General features: G+C 38.3%; 1 protein-coding gene across 1 annotated transcript in view; it reads left to right on the top strand.

The window, feature by feature from the left end:
• The window catches only part of FRK (fyn related Src family tyrosine kinase), a 39,983-nt gene that overhangs the window by 13,907 nt on the left and 6,535 nt on the right, over window positions 1–19,541 (top strand). Inside the window, exons 2-5 of the mRNA XM_060753201.2 lie at window positions 5,298–5,419; window positions 8,733–8,896; window positions 10,169–10,337; window positions 16,520–16,678. Coding sequence (XP_060609184.2) covers window positions 5,298–5,419; window positions 8,733–8,896; window positions 10,169–10,337; window positions 16,520–16,678 — 614 coding nt within the window. The remainder of the gene's footprint in view (window positions 1–5,297; window positions 5,420–8,732; window positions 8,897–10,168; window positions 10,338–16,519; window positions 16,679–19,541) is intronic.

Consider the following 19,541-nt stretch of genomic DNA (forward strand, 5'->3'; position numbering starts at 1 on the left):
GACAGAAGGGTTATAGATAACCCAGCTTTTACAGATCCGAAGGGATAGTGTGAAATAGAGATAAATCCAGTGTTCCTAGAGACTGAAAGCTAAACAAAAGGAACCCAGGTATGAGAAAGGGTGATGTCATGGGAAGACAGAGTATTCTTAAGGAATTGGAGTCAGTGTTTGGTGGGGAGATCAATGTTGGATTTTCATGTGTCAAGTTGCCTGTCTTGGGAGCTCTAAGTTAGGAGTTCTGTGTGTGTGTGTGTGTGTGTGTATATATATATATATATATATATATATATATATATATATCAAAATTATTGTGATATATGTGCTATACAAAATTATAAAAACATTCAAAACATTTTCCATTAGTAACACATGTTTACACCATTTCTCCTCTTTCTCTCCCCCCCCCCCATAATAATAATAAAAACTTTATTTATATACCACCCTATCCCCCTAAGAGGACTCAGAGTGATTTCCAACATAGGGCAAAACATTTGATTGCCAAATTAAAAAAACACAACAAAATTAAACATTATAAAACATCAACATAAATCCAATTAAAACAATCACAAAAATTTAAAAGCCAGTTTCAATTTTACTCGATCAGATGGGATTAAAAATATCAATGGTGAGAATTATGAAGTGGACATGGTCAGCTATGAAATGTCTGGGCAAGGGCTAGTGCAACAAAGTATCATAGGGCCAGAGAAGTGGATAATGTGCAGAGCAGGGTCCTAGCTGATGGCCAAGGGAAGGGCCTGGGGCTAATCATTTTTGAAGGCCTGCTGGAACCACCAGATCTTCAAGTCCCTGCAGAAGGAGGACAATGTAGGGGCTTGCCTAATCTCTCTGGGGAGAGTGTTCCAAAGCCAGGGGGAGGGCACCACTGAGAAGGCCTTCTCCCTCGTTCCCATTAACCATGCTTGCTACGATGGTGGAAGCGAGAGGAGGGCCTCCCCAGATCATCTTGGGTCTATATCTTGTTTTCCTGTTTAAGTTCTGTGTGTCCTGTTTGGATTACAAATCTTGTTTCAAGTTTCAAGCCTTTGGGATTATAGTCAAATTCAAGTATCAAGCCTTTGGATTATGGTCATGTTCATACTTTCCAGTTTTTGGAAATATTTCTGGTCTAAGTGCAACAATCCTTGGATTACAGTTTTTTGCATTTGCCTTAAATGATTTTTGGAATTCCTATTCAGAGTTGATCATGGCTTTTTGTTAAGCTTTTGGAAATCTAGTTTATGGATGCATTTTGAAACTGTTTTATGTTACATATTCTTTTCTTAATAAACTTACTATTATTGTTCATCCGTGTGGTGTTGGGGTGAAAAAGGGATCAAGTAGGTAGCTGGGCCGCAACATGGTTAATCACATTATCCACTAAAATATGGATCGAAGATGCATGCAGAATCAATAATAAATGGTAAGAAAGAAAATCAGGACAAGTACTGAGGGCATAACACTCAGGAGTTGTATAGATGAAAAATACGTGAAATATATTTTATATAGTTCTGTATATGACAGAACAGGTTGGATCTGTGAATCATAAAGCCCTGTAAGATGGACTGAAGGCTCTGTGACAAGATGAAGTGAAACATTTCCAATTAATTCAAAAAAATGAATATATACTTAACACTGAAGTCAGCATAACTCCAGCCTCACCTAGGCTATTACTGTTTCCTCATTCCTCAACTGAGCAACTATACTCACAGACCAGTGATTGATTAAATAAATAAAACATTGTTGTTTCCAGGGCTTTACTCTGGAATCTAGTTTAGATTCAGACTTCCTGCTGCTCTTGGTGTTATATATATATATATATACACACACACAGCTGTGACCTATTTGCAGGTAATTCTCAGGATGGTTGACTTATTGTGTGACCGCTCTGACCCGTATTATCTACATACATACCGTGTATCTGTCACTGGTGCCAGAACAGCACCAGGTTTTTGTTGCTCTGCTATTCTAGTCCCATGAATGTCACAAGACTGGTTATGCGGAATAAAATCCAGCAAGAGCTCAGTGGGATTTAGTTGCACTTTTGTGCATTGTAGGGTTTCTGGATTAGAGCACAACTAGGCTATTAGGAAGAGTGACAAAATCATTCCAGGTGGTTTTGTGTGTTGTGAAGAGGGAAGAAAAATCAATTTCATTTAATTTGCTCTTGTTTTATTTTTACTGCCAGGTATACAGATGTGTATGAAATCATCTATTTCAGGTGCTAAAATAATTGAGCTGGCTAATATGAAGTTTTACTTAGGAGCTCAGAAAACACTTTTTTCTGCCTTTGGTCAGTCCTTGAAGTCTGCTTATAAAAATTGGTTACTAGTTCACCCCACAACCTTAATTTTCAGATCTGAGTGTGTGTGTCTAAATTTTTGATTCCAAAGTCCTTCTAAGAAGTATGGCAGGATGTTATCCATATTTCTGTTTTTCCAAGCCATTTTAAGTCCACAGTAAAAGTAAACAGAAAATTACTACTACTTCTGGTTGGTGGGAGGTTGCAGGTATGCAGTCCTTTATGGTTTCTTGGCAAGCTAATGTGCCCCCACTAGTCTCCCACAGTTTTCCTCTCTAATTTAAACAAAAAATCTGTTAATATAGCAGATGTGAACTGATCAGTTGCCACATATGGTAGAAGATCATTCACTTCATCCTAGTTTTATGAATTTCCAGTTCCCTATTTATACCAATAACTTGGAGAAGATAATGATGCTGGGGAAAACGGAAGGAAAAATGAAAAGGGGCTGACCAGGAGCAAGACAGATAGATAGTATCCTGGCTTGATCTTGAAGGAGCTGGGGGTGGTGATGGCTGACAGGCAGCTCTGATGTGGGCTGGTCCAGGAGGTAACAAAGAGTCAGAAGCAACTGAATGAATAAACAACAACAATTCATATCAATATCCTACAAGTTCAATTCTTTTTATTTTATTGTACAGCACCAAGGTACATTGTTATGAATCCATGTCTGGTAAAATGCATTGCAGTATAGACCTGTATATAGTGCATCCTTGATAATTTATTTTTTAATGTAGCTATGCTTAGAAATGAACATACCCCCAGACATGGAAATTGCAATTTATCTTCTAATTAAATGACAGAATTAGACGTCTATAATGTTTTTTTGATGATTTTGGGTTCTGCTTTATAAATCTGCCTTGGATTACAGAAATGCTGTTCTAGGGTTTGTCTTTGTTTTGAATAAAACCTAGAATGAGCAAGAACATTAATGCACATGTTTCTCAAAACTTGCATTGGAAGATCACACAATACATTCATTATAAAATATTTGTTCTTCTCATGACTTTGATGATACTGATCCACAAAAGATTTAGAAGATCTCCTTGTATGTTCAGTGAAACCTGGAGCCAATGTGATGTAGTAGTCAGAGAAATGGATGAGCACCAGAGAGATAACAGGTCCAGATTTCCATGCAGCCATGAATCATATTGACCTTGGGCTACTTGAAATGACTCACAACCTCAGCAGATATAAGAAGTGCAGCATTTCTTTGTTTATTAGCCTGAGATCTCAGGAGGAAGAGCAGGATGAAAAATCTAACATTATCATTATTAGGTCTTTGCTGTTGTTTTTCAATGTTATTGCTATTTCAAAAAAAAGAAAAGAAATGATAATAACACACCTTAACAGCAGTACAGCGCTCTTGTGAAAGCTGTATTATCTGCCAAAGACTTCCAGTAAGCTTCTGTTCTTATTTTAGTACTGAAATCTGGCTTAGCCAAAACTTGGCAGTCTCTCTGATAAAATCTCATTCTTTTAAAGTGGAACGAGCAATTTAAACACCCACTGCAGGAGAGGAAAGCAGCCGGATAAACTAGCATTGCTATCATTACAATCTTTTGTTGCTGTGCCACTTGCAGGGATGACCGGGGCTGTCTCCTACCTGGCCATTATTGATTTCTGAGCAGTCTGTTGAGAGACAGAAAAAAAGACAGACACATTCAAAGTCCACCTAATCTCCTGCATCATGTGTTGCTGGCTTCTTTCCCCTCTTAGATTTGTCTGTCTCAAAATAGGCAATGTAAGAACTGGATGTACCAGCCATTGAAATGGCCCCTCTGTATGTGAGTGAGCGTATGAGAAAGAGAGCGAGAGAGTGAGATGAAGAGAATGGAATGGAAACTCTCAAATGTCTTTCTAACATTGTGTTCTAAAAATAGGGCAAAAGTGCATGAACTTTTCAACCTTGTCAAAAATGTGTCTATGTATGAAAGAGGAAAAATATCAAAATCTGTATAATGGTGTGAGTGTAGGCAAGCAAAGGTGAATATGTCAAAAGGAATTTAGTTTTCTTTTGTATTCTGTGCTTGTTTGAAATTGCATTTCCTTACATATGTTTACGTGTTCCAGATTGCTCTACTGTTAGGCAGAAAAAGGTTAATGCCTCAAGTATCAATTTAAGCATTTAACGAAGGATTAGTAAATTGTTAGTAATTTGGTATTACAGATTGAGCACCCCATATCTGAAAATCTGAAATATTCCAGAACCCAAATTTTGTTCAAATGGGTGGGTAAGATAGTGATCCTTTTGATTTCTGATGGTTTAGTGTATACAAACTTTGTCTCATACACAAAATTATTAAAAATATTGGCTATGACTATGACGTGTATATGAAATATCACTGAATTTAATGTTGAAACGTGGTTCCCATCTTCATGATATCTTGTTATATACATATGTGCAAATGGGGGCATTCCAAAATTCAAAAACATCCAAAATACAAAACACTTTCAGTTCTAAGCATTTTGAGTATGGGCTAGTCAACCAATACTACATCTTGATTTGGGAGTGGGAGCAGGGGGCATGTACTGCTCCACTTCATGCAATTCTGAACTATCTTTGTTCCTCTAGCATTTTATATTTGTTTCTTAGATTGTGTATATAACCTTTGGCAAAAGCAATAAGCATATAATTAAAGATTAAGCTGCTACCCACTAAAAGATTGGATGCTGTATAAACAAATTACAAGCAATACATTTTTCACAATTCTTACTTGCAATTATACTTAATAACAATAGTAAATTCTATAATTAAGATATGTTTAATGCCGCTAATTACTAAAGTCTCTCTGTAAATGTATTTGGGGGTTGCAAGCTTGTGGAGAATCACCCAGATAAATGAACATTTTACGATAAAACTGGTTGCTGCAATACATTTTTATTGGCAAATTTAACCTTAGTACCCAACTAATGAGGTGATTTGTTTTATTATATGTTTCTTGGTACAAATTTAGGTTAGATTCACTAATCAGTTCTGCATTTTTCTCTGCTTTAGATGGTATTTTGGAGATGTTACACGAGCAGATGCCGAGAGACAACTGCTCTGTCCCGATAACCAGGAAGGCTCTTTCCTAATCAGAAAAAGTGAAAGTCAAAGGAGTGAATTCTCCCTGTCAGGTATCAAAACTTTCATCTCTTCTTTCTTCTGGCAAATATTTACCATTTTAAATTAAATCTTTCCTATATTTTGCTCATTTAAAATCTATACAGCACAACCCCCATACCTGTGGGACAGGTGCCCACAGTTTTCCCTACCTACATTTGCCAAAATACATTATATCTAGGAATTTTCTAGGTTCTCCAAGCAATTCTATGGTATTTTTTTCAGTTGTTACCATGGAGTCTCACTAGAGCAAATTCCTAGAAATGAATACAGAGGTCATATTGTAAGTGCTTCTCTCACGAAGTTACATGAATGCTAATAGGCCACTAATACCAATTACTCACACATTTAAAAACTCATTTTTATTCTTTGCTTATAAATATATATTAATGTATGAATCAAGCCTACCAGGTGAAGCAGTTGAAGAAGCAGTTGACAAAGACACTTTTAATTCTAAAATGCACTGATTACACATTAGGTGAACACAGGGTACTTCTAATAGAAGACTTGCCTTTATTCTTAATTTTTTTAGTGCTTAATTGTATTAAGCAGGGGGTTTAAAATATATTTTACAGTTCATGGATACAAGATTATTAACAAAATTATGTTCATATCTTTAGCCTTTCCATCACTGGAAGGAAACACAAGTTCCCTATGCTTTCCCCCCAAAAGTATACATACATAAAAGTATACAGTCAATACAAATACATGCACTCAATTCTAATTACAAATGTTTGAAAAATGTAAATACATTTTCAGTATGAAAATGGTGTACTAAAGTGCTTACGAATAAAAATGTGTAGAAAACATAAGGAACGTGCATTCCAAAACATATCTGAATTTCCATACAAGTGGAAATATCCAGCCTAAAAGTACAAAACAAAAACACAAAGAAAATGCAGATTTACAGAAAGGGAGCATCAGAGTTAATTTTATGTCCCTGTTACGCAGTGTCTGGTCATATATATCAAATAACTCAGCTCATAGAATTGATCTCTTAAAATTCTTTTTTGTAGTATTCCATTATCTAGACTGGGGCCACTAGGTGCCACTAGAGATAGAAGGACATCATTGGGGGTGGGTGGTGGTGGGGGGAATTGAAGGAGGAAAACCATTCCCCCTGTTTTCACTAATTATTTCCCCTCCCCAAATCATAAAGGAGGGTTTTTTCCATGATGAGGACATGGGTGGGGGGAATAACAGGAAAACAAGGGAAATATTTATTTATTTATTTATTTATTTGCTTTATTTCTATACCGCATTTTTCAGCTCTTGACAGGCGACTCAATGCAGTTTGTTTTACTCCTTCAATCTACTGCCCACCCCCATAAAATGAATTATCATTCTCTCTCTAGTGGCTCCTAGTGGCCTACACTCGGATAATGGAACAGTACTTTTTTTAATTCTAGTAATGTTTTTTCCATTTGGTGAATCATGGTCAGAGTTACTTATCTTTAGAGGTTATTTTTATATGGTTTAGGGTTTTTTTGTCACTTTATTTTGGTTAGGAATTCCTCCATGGCAAATGGTCGGAATGGATTGACCTTGCAGTCCCTTTCAGATCTGTGATTGTATGCTTTTATGATTTTTGTATGCAACTGTAAGTGGTGAACATTTGTTACAAGTCTGATATATGAACTTCTAAATAAAAAAAAAGAAAATCAATAAAAGTTATGATCAGTAAAAAAAAAACCCCAAAAACTGTTCAATTAGCCATGTCTGATCCTCTCTGTACTATGTGCCTTACTATAATGTTGTGGGAATCAGGTTTGTGGAATGAATGTAGCACAACCCCTGCATCTGTGAGGGAAATGTTCCCAGACTTTGTGTGGATATGCAAAATTGTGAATAATCATGAACCCCATTAAAATAAAGAACTGGCCTAAAAATACTTTAGAATTGCACAAGAGGACCTAGAAAATGCCTAGAGAGGACATAGATGACATATTTTGTCTGATAAATGAAACTGCACGTACCAGTTTCATGGATACATGGATAGGACTTGCATGCCTCAGTGGCAGAATGTATCTCTCTATAAAAACCTGTGTAGCACAGCTCCTCAAACTCTCATTCAGAATTTAGGATGACTGAACCGAGGGCACCATACTTTGGGAACCTTCGGAGAGTAGTTTACTCACTATAAAAAAACAATAATGCTTGGCAATGCAGGAGACAGTAGGAAAAGAGGAAGAGTGTATTGTAGATGAATAAACTCAACCAAGGAAGCCATAGCCCTGAATCTACAAGACCTAGTAGAGCTACTGATGATAGGATGAATTGGAAGCCTCTCATTCATGGGGTCACCATAAGTTAAAGTGGATTTGAAGGCAGTTAACAAGAAGATATATAAAGAAATATAGTAAATGTATTTACTATATTTATACCTCATCCTTCTCACCCCAAAGGAGACTCAGAGCGGCTTACAAATTGGCAACAATTCAATGCTGTATGTACAAATATATAAAAACAGTAAGCATATACATTAAACTATAAAGGTTAAGAAAAAAAATCTATGCATTAAAAAACCAATTATTATAAGTTATGATATTGCTGCAATATAACAACGTAGACACCTTTCCCCCACTACCCCTAATCTCCCTCTCCATAGCATTTCAGCCCTTTTTTAATACCCACCCACTCCTCCAATGCCCTCAAAACACAATGTTCTCTAGGTACAGATTGGGGAAGGCAAAAAACAACCTGGGCCTTTTTGGGGATGGTAAATGTGATATGAGGTCCTTGGGGAGGTGGGGGGGGGGGAGAGTCTTATCTGATGATAGCAAAAGGTTATTGATCAGTTTGGTAAAAGTCCAGAGGAACACAGATTTTGACAGTTGTGCTGTCATAAGTGGATTGTGGAAGAGCCCATGGCCCGAGCCAGTTGTGAGCTATCACTTGCCAGGTGTTGTTGCTGGCCTCGATTTGTAGAGTCAGGGCCTCAGTTCTGCCAGGAGTGAGTCCTCAGGAGCCGAGCCAGAGGCAGCAAGGAAAACATACACTGCCCCTTCCTTCAAAGCCCCTGGTGATGATACCTTCACTCCTTGCTAGTGCTAGGAATCACAGCAAAGGTTCAAAATCCCATATCCAGAAATACTCAGTTGCTTTGATACATGAAAAGTGTGTTGTGGTACACAACCAGCAGTTATCAGAGAAGGAAAGTGAATAGCTACTCACATCCTTGTCAGAATTGTACCTGTAATTGTAAAATAAGTCACTGAGTTCCTCACTGTTCAGTTCCTAGAATTTAGCCACAAAATACTTGATTGGATGTTTCCCCACATGTTATCTTCATGTGTCTGAAATTCCTCCCTTATTTTAATTTCCTAGTGCGGAGTGATGAGAATGTGAAGCACTATCAAATCAAGCAACTGGAAGACGGCAACTTTTTTGTGACACGAAGAAAAACTTTTCAGAGTTTGAATGATCTTGTCAGACACTATAGTACTTCCAGTGATGGGTTGTGTGTAAAACTTGGGAACCCATGTATAAAGGTAGGGTGCTTTCAGGGCATATTTTTTTCCCTTTGAAAATAGAGAGAACATTTTTGGGATTAGTTGATAAGCACTTAATTCTCCTACTCCCTGCCATCATGATTGCTTTAGGAAATCATACATGACTGTTCCATTTCATTCACAGAAATGAAAAATGTATCATCATGTATAATTGTATTGGGGGGGAGGAGAGAAGCATGCTAGTTCATGGTTTATGAAGGTACATCATAAAGTAAATTTATACTGACATGAAACCACCAACCATATAATTCTTGTTCTCTATAAGTACTGCCTCTAAAAACAATCCCATCAGGTTCCTATAGGTACTATGTCATTGTTCTTAAAGCTTGCCTTCTTTGTGTCTCAATCAATCATGTTATGTCCCAATCAAAACATTAAAGGGAATATAGGTAACTATAATAGTAATCAATCATTGTCATCTAAGGATATTTTTTACCTTTCAGGTTCAAAAAGAATTACAGAGCTATTAATGGGAACTTTCAAGCTTTATGTATAACATATCTTGTTTTATAAGAAATGCACACAATAATGTGTGAATATCTATGCTGGGATAGACTATTTCCCAACAGGATGACAGTCCAGGTTGTAGCTATGGCAGCAAGGGGGTGGCAAGGTGCATCCCATAGGCCGCATGAAGCCCCAGGACAGTTTTTGTGGCCCTCAGGAGCTGCAGAAGTAATTTGGGGGATACTTTTGCCACATTTTGTCCCTGGATTATTTTAGGTATGGAATGGCTCCTTTTTAAATCTGAAAAAAGTTTCTCCATGGAGTCCTGTTATATTAAACCAAAATAGAATGACAGAAAATAGAAGGAAAAAGGAAGAGGAGCCAACCAAGGGCAAGATGGATGGATGTTATCCTTGAAGTAAGACTGGCTTGACTCTGAAGAAGCTGGGGGTGGTGACAGCCAACAGGAAGCTCTGGCATGGGCTGATCCATGAGGTCACGAAGAGCTGGAAGTAACTGAACAAATAAACAACAACATACACTCTCCTTCAGAGTTGATTAACTGTTCCATACTGCTTTGATAGTATGAAACTTTCAGGAAGCATTGCCTTTATAGCTAGAAACACCTTAAGGCCCTTATGAAGAAATTTGCCATGGTCGTTTTGTTCACTGGCTACACTTTTGCTTTAGCCCACTGCCTCTTAATAAAGGTGTAACCAGCTGTGTTCTTCATGTGCAGTGACAACACAGTACTTCTTAAAAGTAAACAAAGTTTATGCATGTTTTTATTTTATTCTTACCCAGAGAAATGTACCAGAAACTAATGGTCTGTCATACCACACTGTTGATCAGTGGGAGATAGATCGAAACTCCCTGCAGTTCTTGAAGAAATTGGGCTCTGGCCAGTTTGGTGAAGTCTGGGAAGGTTTGTGGAATAATACCACGCCTGTGGCTGTTAAAACATTAAAACCAGGTATGTTGAAGGCTTCTCTGAATTATTTTCTTCTTTCACTATTTTATAATTGTAAATCAGCTTTGGGTTAAATCAATGCCTTGGTTAAAAAGTACAAGTAAATAAGTTCCTCTAAAATTGACAATTGTTTTCATCTGAGAACTGCTGAAATATTCTGTCATTGCCCCCATCATCATCATTTCTCATTTTAAAATGTGCAATCTGTTTCTTCCTTCAGTGTTTTCCCACCAGAAATATACTTAACTCTAACATGACAAAAATGTAGTGGGCCAGACCAATTTGTCCATTGAATATTCACTCACTGTTTCTCTTTCTCTTCAACATCATTATTATCATATCTGCTCCCCTAGACTTTCCTACACAACAGTTACAGTGTAGAATTATAGCCCCAAAGGTCCCATCTGATGCCAGAAGAAGTGAGAACAGGCTTGTGTGTGGAATACTGAAAATATGAGATGAAAACAAACCTCAATTTCTTACAGGCATTATATATCTATATCTATATCTATATCTATATCTATATCTGCAGTCCCTTTCCCACTCAAACACACAAACTTGAGTATTTTGAATTTCCAATTTTCAGATGATTCTGTCTATATCTCAATTTTCTGTTTGGCTGAATAGTTTTCAGTCTCTGGTTGAGCATCCCTTGCCCAGAATTCTGAAATCCCAAATTGCCCCCATGGGTGGCTGACATAGTTCTAATAGTTCCACCTTGTTTCTTACAAGAAAGTAATAAAATACATATATAAGAAGTATATGAAGCAGAAAATGTTAGATTTGGATTCCATCTCCAAGATACAAATTTAGGTATTATGCAAATTTAGGTATTCCAAAAGGTGAAAAACAAAACAAACACTTCTGGTCTCAAACATTTTGTTAAGGGATATTCAACCTGTAATTATTTAATGTTCTCTCTAGTTGGTTTCAATTTTCTGGGTAATTGTTGAAAAACTCTTGCTCATTTGTGCCAGATCATTAGGCTCAACTATTGTGGGATTGGGAGAACTACATGAAACCTTCTTGTTATATACATTTAAAAAACAATGAAGCTCTCAGAAAAGGGTAGATGTTCATTGTTAGCATGGAAAGCATCCGTGGAAACTATCCGCTCACATATTCAGAATTGTTGCTCTTTGCCTGAGTGATGGAAATAAAAATGGGTCTAGTGCATTGATTCAATATGCTTATATAATGAGTAAATAGTGATTTTGCCTCGGTAGCCCTGCTTTAACCTCACACTTTAACTACACCTACTATTACCTCCTGTATGGACTGAAACAAAAGCTTTATCTAGCTGTACTACCTGTTTCCACCCAAACTGTTCCCTGATGACTTAGAATTTTCCATCTACAACATGATAAATCTGGAGCAATATTACAGCATTGTGATGTTTGTTATGATTCTTTTAAAAAATGAAAGTAAGAATGGGATTTTGTAATCCAATAAAGCAGCAGGTATGAACAGGTGGTCAAATTTCACTACATTTTAAATTAGTTAATTTTAGAATAATATTTGTACGCAAAATGTATATGTGCAAAACAGATTGGGAAATGTGATTTGATTTATACCAATTTGAAACTTCTAAGTTATTTTATAATTGGATCTAGAAACTACTTTAAATATGAAATATGCAAATTCAATCCAACACAGTTTTTATTGAGTAATTCAGTACCCCACTATAACACTCTGCATGATTTACAAACTTAAAACCTAAAAGTATTTGGATTTCAGTAACATATTCTTCAGTTTCAGTGGTTAGGAGCACTAATTAACACGAGTGAATTGAAAGTGCAATTTGTTGTCATAATGCTTTATACTTTGTTTCTTATTTATTCAAAAATGGGATTTGAACCTGCACTTACTACTGACAAATTATATTTTGCTTTGGGTGCAGGAAGATTTTACTACAGTAGAAACTGAGAACAATAGATTCACCGGTTGATTGTGGAGGAAGTGGTTCATCTTCTGCTATCTTAATGCATATCTTCTGTATATTGCCCAGAATGCTTCCTTAGCTCAATATATTTATTGTTGTAATCAATTACCCACAAAGCATTTTAACAGTTCTGTTTCAAGATCTTATATACAAGGGAATCAGTCTGGAGTGACTTCTCAGAGTTAATCTAACCAATATGTTAAATATATGTGGTATAGCTTAAGATTCTTCACTGTTTCACTAGTGCCAATGAAACTAATGGTTAGGGATTGAGTTGGTATGGTGCTTGGGAAACCCAGATCCTAGTCCTTGTTGTGCCGTGAATCATACAGGTTGACCTAAAGCCAGTCATTCTCACTCAGCTTAACATGCCTCAGAGAGGCTGATAGGAGCAGGATATGTCGCCTTGAGCTCACTGGAGAGAGAAAAAAATAGATAGAAACAGAAGGAAATATAAGAAAAAATTACTTTTAACCTGTATGATACATTTTAATATATCCTTTAAAATATGCATGAGATTCATGAATGGCTTTTTTCTTTTACGTTTTGTTGCTCCATGTGTGCGTGCTTCTGTTTAATTCAGGGAACTGAAAGCCAACTCCTGACAGCTTGTGGTATCTGCATGAATGCATGCTTATCTTCTTACTTGGATGAATTTTTCTAAAAGTGCTGACCACATGTCTCCTCTATCTGATATTTATGTACCTGGGGAATCTTTTTAAAACAGTTGAGCCATGCTCTCAACAGACAGCTTGAAAAATCCCTTTTCCATGAAATCAAAGTATTCAACATCCACACATTTCATACAACTCACGTTTCAGTGGCTTAAATCCTGGATAGGCAAACTGTAATCCTCCAGGTGATGTGTTCCCCCAATTCCTAACATTCTTTATCATGCTAACTAAGACTGTTGTGCACTGCATTTCTAAGTAGAAGGAGGACTGCAATTTCACAATTAACTCCAGCTGTCAGTCCCAAATAGAGCGAGCCCACTGAATCAATGGAACTTACCCAAGGCTTTGACTTAATAGCTTCCATTGATTCAGATAATGTGTTTTAATTGAGACCACTGCTTGAAATTCAGGAAATTCATACCTTTATTTATTTATTTCATATTCCACCTTTTCTCCAAAATGGGATTTAATGTCAATTACAAATTTCTTGCAATGCAGTCAAGCATTTGAAACAAACCTGCCCAACATATGGCTCATGGACCACATGCTCCCCAAAGGATTTCAGGCAAATTTCTGCCTCCAGTATCTGTCTCTGCTCTCTTCCCAGTGCAAATTATTTTATGGCACCCCTGCCTCCCCCCTCTCACATGCAGATTTGTGGAGAAGGGGAAAGAGAGTGAGCATGAACCCAAGCTTCAAATCGTATAATTGGCAGGGTTCCCAATGACCATCTACTCAACACCTTGCTGGTGCCAGAATGTTTGTTTGGTAACAGTCAACCAGTGTTTACCTTTACATCTGCTCCCAATCCTTTCCCTTTGTAATATCCTATGATTGCTCTCTATTTCCTTTCATTCCTAAATTTGTCTAGTTCTATTTGTAGTGCTTCAGCATGACATTTTGGGCAAAAGGCTGTGGCCAATGCTTAGTAAAATTTAATTCCTGTTTTTATGAAAGTGGAAAGCAAATAGTCAATGTCCTTTCAAAATAATCAGCTGGATGCTGGTAAGGCTTGCTTCAATTCTCTTGGCAATTTACAGTAAATAGTAAATGTAAATGCAATATCAAATGTATTTGTAGAAACTACATATATTATTTTGATCTGTCTTTAACTCTTCAGAGATCTACGGGTTTTAATTTAATTGTATTCAGACTTGGTTTCATTTCATTTATTCAGATTTTAAAACATTCAGTATCCATTCTATGCAACTAATAACACACACACATGTGTATGTGTGTGTTATTAGTATTTATGTTTGCAGTTAATTGGATCAATACTCATCAAAAGGTTGTGGAAATATTTCCTCTAGTGTATAAAATATTAGTGTATTATGAAGGTGTAGTAAAACATTTATTGTGCGATATGGAAGGAAACAATTTATCTGTTTAATAAAAAATAGTGTAGAAACAATATTTCTAGGAATATTGAAGGGTGAAATGTTGCACTATTAAGTAGCTCACAAGATAAATCCACATTTACTTCAGTCCATTTTCTCTCCAATTGCATAGAAACTGGTCTTTGATCCTGCTACTGCTGAAATAAAAGGCCAAATGATTAGTCAACTCTACATCCTTTACATTTTAGAAAGGGATCCAATTAACCTTACGCAGAGAGTCATAAGATTTCTAATTAAGCTGGCAGGAATTTTCAGAAATGCAATGCAGTCTCATGAATATCTTTAACATATTTTATTAAAGCATCACTGTTGGGTCCATGGTAGTAGTGTGCATTTGTGTTTGTGTATTTCAAATTATGCCAGCAGTATTTATAAGTCTAGTGGACTCCTCATGTGGACAAGTTTTCACAGCTATATTTCTGTATTCTGGCACCAGCTCTGAAGTTGGATTTTGGTATTGCCAGTTTTTTGTTGGCTTGTAAGAGAGATGGGGATGGAAAAAGGCCTTGTGAGAGTGGATGAAGTCCTAGGAGAATGGCCTAGAGGTCTTGCCACATTATACAAATATAGCACTTTGGTTCATCTTTACTATGGCAACTTCCTGTGCAACTGGGTTGTTGTAGGCTTTTTCGGGCTATATGGCCATGTTCTAGAGGCATTCTCTCCTGATGTTCTCCTGCATCTATGGCAAGCATCCTCAGAGGTAGGGAGGTTCCTGTGCAACTTTTGAATTTCTTGTTTAGGAAGGAATATTGAGAATCCTTAGCCAGAGTGCTCTAGTGACTCATCACACTACAAATACCCAAATTCCATAGGTTGGACACATGGCAATTAATGTGGAATCATTAAGCTATAAGTGTGTAGTTTGAAAGGGGTCTGGGAAATCTCCCAGGCCCCATGAAAGGGGACTGGGAGAGAGCTGCAGAAGAGGAGGGGGAGGAGGATGCCTTTGTAGCAACTTGACCTAAAGCCCCGAACCTCCCTCCCTGGTAACAGTACCAGGTTCTAACCCCCCCCTCCCCCCCCCCCACACACACATTGCCACTGCCCATGATTGGGATGTGGAACTGTGGAGAGAGAGGACAAGGGAGTGGATTCAGCAGATGAAGAGAGGGATTCACCATTGCCTACTTCATCACCTCTCATTCCGGCACAGCAGCCTAACACCCATTGCCTGTCTCGCTCTCCATTCCCTCTCACTTCCTTGCCCTGTGTGTTTTTCTAGAGAAGGGGAGGAGTAAGCAGTCGCTACTGCTGCTATTGCATCCCTTTCCTAGTCTGGCTGGTAGCCTGCCCAGACCCAGAAGGGACCACCAGGAAACAGTAGCACTCTACCCCGACAAGCAGCTATAGTGGATGGACGACAGAGGCACCCCTAGTACACAGACAAGGATGACTGGGGTGTTTGTGTCTTGAGATGAACAGTGAGTAACTGCCCTATTGGGTGTCACTACATCTAATGGTGTTACCTGGTGCAGTCTGCCTGCTTCTATATTCACTAGTAATTTCACTGTGTTTTACACGATTTCTTTTTAAAATAAATATTGCTGGAACAAGTATGGATAAGGTGCAGTTCTCCTAAGTCTGGGAAGCTTCCAAAATCTGACTTGGCAAACATACTGCTTTTGAGGTACAGCAGAACATTGTATTTCACTTCTTGACTGTGAAGATTACAATAAAGCGTGAAGTAATAAGTATGTTCTGTTCCAAGATATAATAAGCTGCAACAATGTGGCTCAGAGGTGATGAAGAAGTGAATCATTATGGCTTAGGTCATGAGTTAGAGGGATTGCTGTAGACAATTAATGTTGAAAATTACCTCTGCGTTTCTAATCATTGCTACCTTTCTAGCATCTAGGAGCCACAGTGAAACCAATAAAACATCCCTCTAGCTTTAGTCATAAAATGAACAATAGCCTTTATGGGGGATTTTTTGGTTGTGGACAGGGACAGAGCAGCAGCAATAGTTATCTTTTTTATTAACTTAAGAAAGTAATACAGAACCCACATTTGTCTTTGCCATTTTTCACCTCCATTAATTTCTTAAGTGGTGTTCCATATGACTAGTAAAAAAAACCCAAAGCACACATAGTTATTAATACACAAATCTGCAGGGCATGCAGGAATTGATAAACGTGGAATAATTGTCTTTTGTGGTTGTTCTCATTTCAGGTTCGATGGATCCAAAGGACTTCCTGAGGGAAGCACATATAATGAAAAATTTGAGACACCCAAAACTGATACAACTCTATGCGGTTTGCACTCTAGAGGATCCTATTTATATTATTACTGAACTGATGAGACATGGAAGCCTGCTAGAATATCTCCAAAGTGAGTAGGAGACATTTCAGTTTGCAATGTTGTATGAAGACTAATGTCAAAACTTGGGAAAAACAATTTTTTGTGATTATAATGTTCAGAATCCTCAGAATCCTGTGCGTGAGTTTTTTTTAATGTGTGGAGGTCAGTGCACAACTGATCAACACAGAGTCTTCACAGACTGAGGTTCCACTGGTGGTGTAGTTTAACACAATGACCATGGCTTCTGAATCTATTGCAGCCCTCTTCCGCCTTCACAGCCATTGTAACATGTACCATGTTATCTTCTGCCTGCTCCACCATTGAGGTCTTTGGGTCTTCAGACTGTGCTTGGACTGGAACTTCCCCTGTGGCCACTCCTGGACGACTCCAGTCATTGTGACTGCAGGTTATTTGGAACACGCAAGCCCCCTCACCACGACAAGGTGATAGTCCATCAAGACTACTGCTGGACAGACCACAGGCTAATCCGATCCACGATGGCTATCAAGATCACCCCCAAGCGCAGACTCCAAGGAAGAAAGACAAGGTGCAAAATGAACACCCAAGCCCTTCAGGAGCCCTCCAGACAAGCCCTTCTCCAAACAGCACTCAAAGACCATCCACCCACAGAACACCCCAAAAATGTTGAGGAACATTGGAACAAACCGAAGCTATTGCCCACCCAACTCTGCTATATGCCTGCGAAACCTGGACTGTCTACAGACGTCACATGCAACTCCTGGAACGATTCCATCAGCGCTGCCTCCGGAAAATCCTGCAAATCTCTTGGGAAGACAAGTGGACAAATGTCAGCATGCTGGAAGAAGCAAAGACCACCAGCACTGAAGTGATGGTCCTCCGCCATCAACTCCGCTGGATCGGCCACGTTGTCCGGATGCCCGACCACCCTCTCCCAAAGCAGTTGCTCTACTCTGAACTCAAGAACTGAAAACGGAATGTTGGTGGACAGGAAAAGATATTTAAAGATGGGCTCAAAGCCAACCTTAAAATCTCTGCCTTAGACACTGAGAACTGGGAAGCCCTGGCCCTTGAGCGCTCCAGCTGGAGGTCAGCTGTGACCAGCGGTGCTGCAGAATTTAAAGAGGCATGAATGGAGGGTGAAAGGGAGAAACGTGCCAGGAGGAAGTCACGTCAAGCCAACCCCGACCGAGGCCGCCTTCCACCTGGAAACCAATGTCCTCACTGTGGGAGAAAATGCAGGTCAAGAATAGGGCTCCACAGCCACCTAAGGATCCACAAGAATACTGATCATGGAAGACTATCCTACTCAGCCAACGAGGGATCACCTAACAAACCATTCAGGGTAGTTCAGTGGGGAAAGCAATTGCCAATTTGCTGTTTCCATTTTATATCTTGTGCATGTTTTTGTCTATCTTTCAATTGTCATAACAAAAAAACCCTATAAAATTGTTTAGCTTTAGCCTCGTCTTCATGTAAACTGCATAGCTAAGCTGAGTTTTGAACCTAAGTCTTACTCATTTTCCCACAATTGTTAATTCTGGTTTGAGCAATCATTCTGTTTTCTCTTGAAAAATTCACCATCATTATATTAAGCAGTCATTAGAATTAGAAGATGTGACAATCTAACTGCTATGATTGTCTGACTAACAGCAGACAATCTAACTGCTATGCATGTGGTTTTTCAGGTACTGGGTCCTCATGATTAACATGAAGATCAGTTAAGCACTATTGTGAGACTCAGTATGTTACCACCCCTTTGTTTTTATTTCATCAGTGAGCAAGCATTACCAGCCACAAAAAAATGAGAGTTTAGGAAGAAGTAGTTCCAAATTATAGCCTACTGCTTTTAGGTAGACCTGGGCCTTGACATCTCTTATTTTAGATATCAAGGGTGTATTCTGTTGTTTGCATTATATTAGAAATGTGCACACAGTCACTGCCTTCAAAAACACGGAATTATGAATACAGTCATTGGGAATGAGTGGTGGTGGCCTTACAAATTACATAAGAGTAGTTCAGCCAGCAACAAAACAAGCTGCAAAACAAAATGATGAATAAACATGCTTTGGAGTAGTAGTTGTCATTGCAAGTACTGAATGCCTAGAAGGAAATACAGGGCCCTTCCACACAGCCCTATATCCCAGAATATCAAGGCAGAAAATCCCACAATGTCTGCTTTGAACTGGGTTATCTGAGTTCACATTGCCATATATCCCAGTTCAAAGCAGATAATGTGGGATTTTCTGCCTTGATATTCTGGTTATAGGGCTGTGTGGAGGGGCACTTTCTCTCCATTCAGTTGCATAAGATTGCAAACTGTGACTCCTCTCTTTCCTAAAGCATAAAACTCAGAAAGCACAACTCTCTCTGGTGTGCAGTATTGTATTGTTGGACTGCAGCATTCTCATTAGCATTGGCAAAGCTATTTTAAATACAATTCCACACTAAAGAAGATCTGATTTAAATCAGGGATCATTTTTTAGCTCTTACAGAAGTAGATTGGATTTCTTCCATCCATCCACTCACCAGTTCCAGAAAATCCTCCACTGCTTTCACCATACATAAGCAATACATGAAAAGCAAATCTCGGTGCTGGGTAAGGAAAGGAGCAACTCTAAGGTGAAGGCATAACAGCTGCTGCTCCTGCTCTAAGATCTGCTATCACAACACATTTCTCTTTTTCACTGCATGTCTGCCAAGACCCTTACCTGTCACTCATTCCCCCCTCTATCTCTTCAGGCTATTTTCATTCCCTACAGTCTTGAATAAAAACTCAGTCACTCAAACAGCCTCATTGCCTCCAGTTTGAGCCTGGATAGTGGGAAAGCAAAAGACCACAATTTAGCAACTAGATAAATCTCACATTTAAAAAAGACATATTGGAAACAGGAGTTTCAGTCTGTTTTTAAAA

This window comes from Anolis sagrei, chromosome 1 (genome assembly GCF_037176765.1).
Source record: "Anolis sagrei isolate rAnoSag1 chromosome 1, rAnoSag1.mat, whole genome shotgun sequence".
In the NCBI taxonomy this organism is placed as follows: Eukaryota; Metazoa; Chordata; class Lepidosauria; order Squamata; family Dactyloidae; genus Anolis; species Anolis sagrei.